The 10,877-nt window shown below is 37.5% G+C and overlaps 1 protein-coding gene across 3 annotated transcripts; it reads right to left on the bottom strand.

Moving 5' to 3' along the window:
• Positions 1-2,070: 2,070 nt before the first annotated feature.
• LOC131326246 (transcription factor bHLH143-like) lies at positions 2,071-6,105 on the bottom strand. Of its 3 annotated transcripts, XM_058358953.1 has the most exons (5): positions 5,949-6,101; positions 4,465-5,015; positions 4,194-4,337; positions 3,029-4,085; positions 2,071-2,621 (listed from the first exon to the last, which is right to left on the bottom strand). In XM_058358953.1, the coding sequence occupies exon 4, from the start codon at positions 4,065-4,067 to the stop codon at positions 3,057-3,059; it is 1,011 nt and encodes a 336-aa protein (XP_058214936.1). In that variant the 5' UTR covers positions 4,068-4,085; positions 4,194-4,337; positions 4,465-5,015; positions 5,949-6,101; the 3' UTR covers positions 2,071-2,621; positions 3,029-3,056. The 3 variants fall into 3 exon arrangements, with proteins under 3 accessions (XP_058214936.1, XP_058214934.1, XP_058214933.1); XM_058358951.1 differs by having other exon boundaries at positions 2,071-4,085; positions 5,949-6,105; XM_058358950.1 differs by lacking the exon at positions 5,949-6,101 and adding an exon at positions 5,645-5,737 and having other exon boundaries at positions 2,071-4,085.
• Positions 6,106-10,877: the final 4,772 nt, after the last annotated feature.

Below are 10,877 nucleotides of genomic sequence, written 5' to 3'. Positions count from 1 at the left end.
ACTGCCGGTGCCGCCGTCGTCTCGGCCGTCCTCCTCAACCCTCTCGATGGCAACTAATATAGGATAAAATCACACAGTAAGATCTGATTAGGAGGAAAATACCGGTAATGTTTGAAGTTAGATCCCATTTAATATTCAGATGACATTATGAACTTTCTGTTTTGAAAATATTTTACAAACTAATTAAAACTGGAAGTTTTTATCTTGTTGACAGCTTTACTCTTGCAAACCGAAGTCGCCGGAGAACGGAGATGTCACGGGAGAGGAGAGAGTGAGGTTGGCGTTGAAAATTGGGGGTGGGTAAATTCAGTTTATTTCTCCCCTGTATTAGGAAATGGGAGAAAAGGAAGGAAAATGGGTCGGGTTGGGTTTTGTTTGACCCATGTTTGATCCGACTCATTTCAACATGTATTCAACCCACAATCCATTTTAATCTGTCCAAATCCGCCCATTTGCCACCTCTAGACTTTAGCATACATAAAAAAATAAAAATAAAAAATTTGCACAAAATAAAAATGGTCTGCTCTAAATCCATTCATGTTCTATGTACCTTTCTACATGCATTGTTTAAGCAATTGTATTTTTTAGCTCAATCCGTATTGGTTTTCTAGAGTATATATAAAACGAACTCTAACTGGAGTTTCTATGTAACATGAATGCCGAAAGATGACGCACAAATACAATCACATACGAAATACAAGTTCGAGGTTATTTAATTAATTAGGCTATGTTCACGGTGTAACTATTTAATTATAACTAGGATAAATCAAAATCTGATGTGACAAGTTTTGATTATTCACTTTTGCTTATTCCACTACGTATGCTCTTAAACCAAAGTTTGTGTACACTAGAACATATGCAACTCTATGGAAATGCCAAAGTACTTTCAGACAATTTCGGCTCGAGGGCTAATCCAGGGAATCAACCAGACAGCCCTTCCAAGGAGAAGTAGAAAGCTCTTTCACTGGTTCAACAATTACAGACTTACTAACTCCCAAATTATACTCAGCAAAATATTACCGTTACGAAGATCATCAACCAGTGAAACAACAGAATTAGAACTCATGGTCAGATCCAGCAGGAACACCACAAGCACCAGAGCTAGGGCTTTGGAATAGAACCAGGCCTAGCACCAGAATTCCCAATCACAAAGCCAGACACAACTACCTTAGCTAGAACTAGTAGAATTAAGCACATTCGAACCCTAAGCAGGACTCAATGAATTAGGTTTTCGCACCAAAACTGACAGAGCACGAAAATCACAATTTTAAGGCATGAAAGCAAGCAAAAGGAACATGGAAAACTAACCAGAAGTAGAGAAGGAAGATCAAAATGAGAATCAGTCGAGAGGTCCACCAGAAATGCAGAGATCCAGCTTCGAGAACTCAAGAACGCTATTCTGGCCAAATCGCCCCCTAACCGCTAGATAACACTAAAACTTATTATTCCATCCCAAAACCGCTAATTTTTATCTTATTAATCTGAAAAGTACTTATCAGTCATATTTATCATACGAGCAAGTCAACAAATGTCACAAAGTTCAACAACACAACTACAAACGTACCATAAAACCTATTAAACCCTAATTGGTATGGAAAAACCAAAAGGAATTGAAACCTATTAAGCCCTAATTGAAACCAGCCATTCATATTTTTGGTAGGGTTGGAATTCTCTCCGGACACTCGTCTTTTATGAGCCTTTTTCCAGGCCCGCTTTTAGAAATTGAAACCGCCATATTTTAGTTTGCCAAGAACATCAATTATGCCAAAAATAATATTGATTTCCGAATCCATAGTTATCTATATCCGATCAACATTAATTTTGTTCTCAACAAGCTTTAAGGATAAATGACTCAAAACATCAAAGTGGATCCAGCAAAGACTCAAAAAGGTCCTGACAGATGATCAAGTCCCTAGAATGGACCTTAGCTTTACCCAAGGACCAATTGGTTCCAAACGTCCACATAAATTATTAGATGAGGTTTGAGGACCCCCACATGAAGAATTTGATCAATTAGGTCCCCCCACCTGCCTATAAAAAAAAATTAGGTCCCCCCAGCAATACCCTTGATTGAAATCAAAATACTCACAGCTGTTCATTAAGAAAAGTCAATATATTATTACATAGATTTCTCTTGCCAATAAGGACACAAAACATGCATACAGAGGAAAGGACAACTAACAAACAGCCGAATCCAACAAAAAACATAAAATTACATTCAGTCCATCCATACCCAATCCAATATCAAAACACAACACACAGCCAAATAAAGAAAGAAACACGCCCAGACACTGAGTCATCAAAAAAGAAAGAAACACCTGTGCCCATAATTCCACTGTACAACCACCAAAGATCACATGGAAACAGATCAACCTTTTCAAGACAAGATTTGATTATGGCTGGGACCCTCAAAAGACTCTTATGATGGAGAGGGTGGATATTAAGTGAAGAAAGCATAAAATCAAGAAGACAAAGAGTGGTGGAGGGTAGGACCCAAAATTACCTAATCCGCATGCACTCAATCCATAGGGGTTCTCAAAGTTTTGGCAGAAAGGGTCCTCATTTACAGCACATCCCACCACCAACATGAGCATGCCTTCAAATCTGACTTTAAAAGTCCCCTAAAAAGCTTAAGAATAATCATTTCTTGTCAACAATTATCTCCCAATTTCCATCACCCGTGAGAGAAAAAGTCCAAAGTTCATCCCATTTAGCCTTGCCTTTGTTGGTCCATTATAAAGGGTTGAAAACCACTGTCTGGAAATTTGTCGGTACCAGTGTTCTGGTGGATTTTCGGCCATTGGATCATTTGAGAATCTTTCCGTCTCTCACATAATCCAATGGTTGAAAATGTACAAAACACCTGTACAGACAAATTTTGGTACAGAGGATTTCAGGGGCATTAAAAAACAAGCTGTATAGAGGAAAAGAGCAGAAGGGCTAGTGATAAAGCTTAATCAATAGCCACCATTAGGGTTTTCAAAACCATAACCTCATTTCAGGTTAAGAACTTTTTGGGTCTGCTAACCTTTTTTCCCTCCTTTCCAACCCACGTATTACTGCGGAAAGGGACGCAAGCTAACTCCTGATGCTTTGGCCTTGAGCTTCAAATACTTCAAGTAACTAATAGCTTCATCAATAACCACCAAGGGATCTTTGCTCTTCACAACTGGAATTAGGCTTTCGAGAATTTTCAACGTGTCCCGAATCTTATCTTTCCTTGACTGCTTGTTGCCTAAAATGGAATCCGAATCCCTTCCTTGATTCCTGCCTTTGGCACAACTTGATTCAGCCCCCGGTTTTGCGAACGATTTCGTGTACCCACCATCAATCAGTCTCTGCTTTTTCATTGGCCTTTCTGGATTAGCCAATTCTACTGTTATTTCCTCCTCGTGTTCACGCTTCTTGTAACACCTTTTAATCACAAAAGGAGAACGATCAGTGCTAGTAACTTCATCTTCTTCTTCACTATCACAGCCATCATAGTCGTCTGAGTAAAGTAAGGCATTGATTTCATCAGTGTCTTCGTGCATCTCACTTCTCCCCCCAATTGTTCCATCCTCTACAGATTTTTCTTGCATAGTGGCCTTGATTGGAAAATTTTGCTCCATATTAACCGTTGTTCCTTTGTTACCCAAATCACAAGCACCGACAGATTTTCTTGGTGTGACAATCGGATTTTGACCAGGAGAGCAAAGTGGACTGAAAAACAATCTTGTTTGATTCCCAGATTGATCGAAAATGACAAACCTTTTCTGTTTGGACTCGGATAAAGTATTTTGTGTTGCCTTAACCCCATGTCCATAATACAAGGCAGATGGTCCTTCTTTGACATCCAAGTGAGGAGGCAAAAACTGAATCAACCCATGAGCTCCATTTGTTTCGGTCGGACCAAGTGAACTAGGAACTCTGAATCCTGGAAAAGCCACATCAGGGGAAAATGTGGAAGAGGAAAACGGAGAACCGTTTTGTTGGCCTTGGTGTAATGGCGTGCTCGTGCAATTTAAGTTGAGCAAAGGACGAGCAGAATGCCGCTGAAAGAGCCAACAGTCTTCTGGCTTAACCATCCAGCCAAAGAAAGTAACCTTGACATGAAGAAAGACATGCTATAGCTTAAAATTCTTTATTTAAAAGAAAAGAAAAATACACAATACATTAAGCTCCAATTACCAACAACGAAACGAGCTACGTACCAGAATATAGATATAGTTATATTTGTAATATCCAATCCCTTCTGGAATGAGGAAGGGAAGAAAAATCGAAATGAAAATTCTCGACTTGATGATGGAAACGTAAATCTACGTGACAGGTTTAAGCAAAGCGCGGAAATACTCAGCCTGGAAGAGAAAAAAAAGCCAACACAAACATGGCATTGTTATGCCTTATCAACAAGCAGCTAAGCAATGAATCAAGAACTTGAAACAGTGATGGAATAAAAGGTTGGCAAATTAGTATTGGACTCACCTGGCAGTCTTGCAAAGGTTGAAAGCATGCTATCACTCTAACTATAATAGTAGGTCTCCCTGCAATCCCACTCTCATGTTTTAATGCCCGGAATCTCGTTTGGCCCGCTGCTTGGCACACCATAACTTCTACCTCTATTACAATTCAAGATCTTTCCTTCTACCTCTATTACAACTCAGATCAAAGGACAAGATATACTCGCACAATAGAGGAAAAGTAGAGATATCAATTCAAATGGAAATGAGATTATGAGAAATGCGATAATCGACGGGAACAGAACCTAAAATAAGAGATTGGGTAGTTATAAGTTGTTTTGGCCTTTAATCTCTCTCAACTAAGCCTATGGATATAGCAAGGATTGAAGCACAAGTGATTGGATGCCATGGAATTGCGAAAATTAGAGTCACCAAAAAGTAGGGTTAAAAGGAAGGGTAGGAATTTATAAGATAACCCTGCAATACAAATTCAGCGAGACAGCTTTCCGAAGCACGTTAATTGAAAGACCCAACCACCACATGGCGCTCTACTTCTGTGCAATATGTCCTAGTTACCTGAAAAAGTAGGGAAAAAGCAGCCATTGGTATATATGAATGCTGTTAAGTAAGATCAAAGATGGATAAAAGCATCAAATAATGAATTAGTAGGTGGTTAAAAGAAGCATTAGAATTCCAGGGTTGTGAATAAATTTGGAGTAGCACCCCTTTCTACAGATATCAGTATAAATGTAGTCCAACCCTGAACTTGGTTGGAGGATTTATGAAGGATAGCACCCATAAACAAAGAAAAGTTAAACAAGAAAAGAAACTTTCAAATAGTAGCCATGGATTATTAGCAATCAAAAAGAATGTGAAACTAGAAAGGAAAATAGTGTACAACACAGGATGAGCAAAAAAACCCTAGTGAGAGATCTCACAATTAGGAGAAAAAGACCCAAAAAGAAGTGAAGCAATTCTTAGTTTTCAGGATACGGATGGAAAATCATACACTGGGAAAATACAAGAATCAAAATTTCTTGAGACAAATCGGTTGTAAGAAGGGGAGAATGAGCAGACTTTACCCAAAAAAAAAAAAAAAACTACTAATACGTAAAGGACAGAAAAATCGAGAGAACAATGAAACAAAGTAAAGGAAAATTAAAGCATCAAATATAGTGGTTTGATTAACGCCACATGACGATTACCTAAATCACATGTCATACAATGGTTGAATTGGGGTATTCAGCCTTCCTTCTTTACATACCTCTGACTGAACTGATTGAACCCGGTCCAATAAACTAAGCATTACAAAATGTTCCTAGAAGTTATTTTTCTGGCCAATCAAACAAATGGGCAAAAACCCAGCAAGGTCCGAGAAGAAACGAACCAAATGCGGAAAGAAAAACAAAGAAATAGAGAAAATAATGAAAAACCCCCCAAAATCTCCGAAGGAAAATGTCCAAAACCAAGAGAAAAGATGAGAAGAATTAAAGATTCCAAGAAACTTACAGTGGAAGCTCAACCAGCAGAGTTTGGAACGAACTATATTTGTTTCCTCAGAGATCCCCACACACAGAGAGAGAGACAAGAAGAGAGAGAGACGAGAAGAATCTTGGGAATGGCGAAAAGGTGCGAGTAGTATGTGTGGGAAATACGGTCTCTGGTTAAGAGGGTGGAAAAATGGTGTAATACCTTTGTATGTTTAGTGTTTTTTTTTTGACAAAAGTGAGAAGATTGTATTGATAAACGTGCAGCGGCACTTACAAAACGGAGATCATTACAAAGAACTTGGACAAAACCAAACTAATCGTCTAACAAATAGAAAACAAGGCAATCAATGTCTTTTCATCCTAACCCAGATATGGCCTGACGCAATAGCGACACTTTTAAACTGCCTAGCAACTAATTAAGAATCTCAAACTAGAAAAAGTGCAAAGTTAAGGACAAAAGACACCAAATACCCAGACGATTAGATGCACTCCAGCCAAGTATGAACGCATCAATGAACTCCCAAGAACTACAAATCTGCCAAGCCGCCACGGGTTGCCTCGCCAAAGAAATCATGTAAGGATAGAACGCTGAAATATAAAGATCTTTGTGAAACAACCTCGATTGAGAGAACCTGATCTGTAGAAAAAATTCGTCCGAAGACGAAACTAATAACTCTCGTTGAACGAGAAACAAAACTTTGTCTCTCAGATCAGACCACAAGTCGTAGATCTGGAGAGATAGAATGAAAAAAAAAAACACAAAAACAAAGAAATTGAGTCAATAGTACCATGGTCTCCCCATCCCGCCGCCGCACACGGGTATGGAACCCACGGGGAGGAGGGGAAAGGAGAAGATCGAGAAGATGTGGTGGCTAGGGTTGAGAGAGAGGAAGAGAGAGATAGAATAAACAAAATAAAAGGTAATTAAAGTTAGCAATATTTGCTCAACAAAATGCTCATATTAGAATAACCAAACTTAACAGCATCTTAGCAACTCATCAAATTTTGACTTTTGAATAATCAAAACTAGTAACCTTTTACCAATAACCAAATTTAGTGATTCCTATATTTTTTCAATCAACTACACCCATCATTATACAAAAATCTTCTCTCTCTCAACAATGTTTTCAAAAAATAATTATAAAAAACTATTCTTACTATTCTTTTCAGAAACTTTTTCCAAAAAAAAAACCGTCTTTATATGAACTTTTTTTTTAAAATTTTTTTAATAAAAATTGTTTCTTCAATTTTTTTAAAACTATTTTTTAAAAAATTGTATTTACACAAAACTGTTTTTTTACAAAAAAAAATTTCATAAACTATTTTTTTATCCAACTATTTTTAACTTAAACTGTTCTTTTTCTTCCATAAACTATTTAATAAACTATTTTTTTATAAAAACTGTTTTTAACATAAACTAGTTTTTCAAAAGATTTACGTGAAATGAAGGGGAAAAAGTTTGGAGAAAACTCAGGGAAGGAAGCAATGGTCCCATTGGTTTTGATTATAAGCAAAAAATAACTAATGTGATACTTGCTAACTTTCGTAGTCACTTCTGTTGGCATTAACGGTTACCCATAACAGGGATTTTGGGTTAAGGGATTTGATTTACCAATTTCGTTTCATTAGTTTGTCAAAATATAACCGTGATTTTGCATGAGTTTGAATTTCAATGCTTTGCAAGTATGGAAATTGAATACATGTATGTGGCCAGCAAGAATTTTGTGTAATTTCGTTTGTTCCTCGTCGCTTAGATGCCCTCTGTATAGCAGTATGTCTTTTGTTTGGAGTGATCTGACATGCATGTGATAAGAGGTCAAAGACTTTGATTTGTATGCATCTGTATATTTGTACATATCAGATTCCATGAGGAAGTGTGCCGCCCGTTGTGGTTATGCCAGAGGACATGACCATGGGTGACAAGTCGCATGTCTTTTGACTTTCTAGAAAGTCATTTGGGGCCAAATCAATTGGACAAGCAAGACGTGTAACTTCATAGCTTGAATTATTTGAGATTGTGTTTAAACCCATCAGATTGGGTCGCTATGTTTGATTTGGCATGAAACTGGAAATGAAATATTTTAGTTTCTACGACCTTAAGCGGTTGGTAGTTATCAACAACTACGTCCCACAAGATACTTTTGAATAAAGTGACATAGATTTTTATGCTATGGAGAGTTTTTAGTATTGAATCTATAAAGATACTTGGAATGCATGTTGCAATTAGCATAAAATCTTCTGAATTTGAGTAAAAAGTTACTCAATATTGGGTGAATAACTCAATGTTGGGGTTGTTTCTTGCTGATGCGTCTTGAAACATGAGAAATGAAGAGTTTTTGACATTATTTCTGTTATGTCATAAACTATGAAAATTATATCGATTAATTCTGAATTAATTTCAGAATTGTGGGGGAAGCAAGATGTATAATTTCCACAACGTTAAATTTTTGTTGCACTATTAGAGATGTCCAACTATACTTGAAGAATAAAGTATTAATTGTGATATGAGTACCCAATTAAAATTTTAGAATCCAAAGGTGGATTTAATTTTACAATTTGTAGAGACTCATGTTAATTTTACATTTCATAAATCGTTAGTAAAAGGCGAAAATGTCAGAAATACGAGAAATGACGTGGTTGTTTGATTTGGGGTTGATATGATAACTTTATTTGTATAAGGGTGCTAGTGCAATTAATGTGTGTGCATGTATAGATGTGTGGGTGAGTAGCAAGGAAGTATTTCCCCTCTGTTCCCTTTTCCTAAATCAGTTGACACACACACATAACTTTCCTTCTCTCCACTCTCTCTCCGAAACCTCTCTCTCACGGCTCTCAACTCTCTCTCTTTCCCTGACTCCAAATTTCACCAAAAACCTTTATGGATTAACCTCCAATCCATCCCTCAATCGTGATTGTGAAATTGAATTTTGTGGGTTTTGCTTGGAGGACGTGTATTTCGGTTGATTCAAGATTTTGGAGTCTAGGGCTCGAATAATCTCTTGGGTTCGGCTTTGATACTTGAGGTAGAGATTTCTCACACTCTTTATGTGTTATTAAGTTGATTTTGTACCTTATTCATGCCTTAGATCGTTGATAGAAGTTGGGTTTGTTTCAAGAGAAATCTGCAGGAAAATCTTTGCGTGTACTGCCTTGGTATGGATACCTCCTCAAGGAGGTATCGATACCCTTGAACGTGGAACCGTCTTGGAACCTTGGGTATTGATACCACCTTTGATGGGTATCGATACCACCTCTGTTTGGACAGTTTTGTTGCTGTTATTCCCTGTTCAATTGTAGCGACTTCCACTCATTTCTAGCACATTCCTAGTTACTTTAAACCACTTCCAAACATGGTTATTGGTGCTCCAATGATTCCTTGGTCATCTTCATTCATTGGCTCGTGTTATATAGGATTCTAGTGTTATATTGAATGAGTATCGTACTAATACAATACATGTGCATTTGCTTAACTATGTAGAATATTAAGAGATATTAAATTAGAAGATTGGGACTCATTAAAACAGCGTATGTGATGATAAGGTTGATTGTTGAATAGAAAGGTGGAGGAGTCATGAACGTAATGAGATAATTTGACACTTGAGGCCATGTAGTACGGAGAATGGTTTAGATAGCAAGTTCAAGAACAGAATGGGAAAGTGAGTTGTGGCATGAGCCGTTTACTTAAAACTAATCCTTCTTTATCTACACTCTTGCAATTAAGATCCTAGAAATATGTATGATGAGATGGGATACAAATGACTTGAGGTGGACATACGGGGTCTTTAATACCCGAAACGTGAAAACGGATATACAGGGTCGAAGACCCGAAACGTGAAATGGATGTACGGGGTCGCAATCACCCAGAATGCATAGTGGGTATACGGGGTCCAAATGCCCGAAATGTCTTTAGGTCCACCATTCGGTGTGTCGCTAGTAAAGGAGCTACTTGAGCTCATATTTGAGATCAACGGAGAATGTACAAAGTCCTCAATGCTGAGAATGTGTGACACCTAACATGGAAGCATGGGTGAAATAAAGCCTTGAATAGAAAAGAATTAAAAGAATGGTTTACGGATTAGGTAATGACAGCGAAGTGTTCCTTGAGTCTTGAATTACCGGTATGATATTGGTGTCCAATTGTATTCTCCCTTGTTATCTGAGACTTTGTTTCTTATAGGTTCAAATTTCCTCATTTGCATATAAAGTTTATAGAGATTTTTCTACTGGGTTAGTGTAGCTCAACCTATCATTCTTTTCAGGTACATCACAAGGGCATTGACATGGAGTGTTTGTCGTGCATTTGACTTCATTATTTTGAAAGCTGACAACGAGAAGTTGCCTAGCATCTTAATTATTTTATTTTGGGAAGATATGATGTAACTCTCATAATCACTCTTTGACTTGAAACTTATGTAAACTTCTTAGTTTTCAACTTTAATTGTAATTACGTTATATTTGGGCTAGCGTGCCAAGGTTGTAACCTTTTGAAATATTTGGAGCAGGACACGTGCTTTGGTCATGTGGAAATGGAAAATCTCTTTTGGGGTATTCAGTTGGTATTTGTGAGGATTCTTAAATTATGAAAAGTATATATTTTTAAGTTAAAAATCGAGGGCCTGACAACTTAGTATCAGAGTGTCTAGGTTTGAATACCTTGAGACCATGGGGAGACTTTAGGCTCATGGGTTTAAAATCATAGCAAATATTTTTTTACATGACATGTGTATGCATGAATGAGTCAGTACATCGGCGTGACATTGCATTTACGATAACGTAGATTGTTATGGTGTTGTTGACCCGTGTTGGGGAAGTTGGAGGTTTGATCTCACGATGGAGCTGTGGTTGTTGTCGTTGATAGTCATTGTAGTTGATTGTGTTATGTTTTCAATTCTTGTAGCACGATGCCACTGAGATGTGAGAATAACCTTGCTAGAGAAATTGTAGCGGC

The sequence above is a fragment of the Rhododendron vialii genome, chromosome 5a (assembly GCF_030253575.1).
Source record: "Rhododendron vialii isolate Sample 1 chromosome 5a, ASM3025357v1".
In the NCBI taxonomy this organism is placed as follows: domain Eukaryota; kingdom Viridiplantae; phylum Streptophyta; class Magnoliopsida; order Ericales; family Ericaceae; genus Rhododendron; species Rhododendron vialii.
Note: the sequence above shows the minus strand (reverse complement) of the source record. Positions and strands in the feature narration are given on the sequence as shown.

Bases quoted from the DNA above. Each gene is read 5' to 3' on its own strand.
- LOC131326246 (XM_058358951.1), bottom strand. From the start codon at position 4,067: ATGGTTAAGCCAGAAGACTGTTGGCTCTTTCAGCGGCATTCTGCTCGT.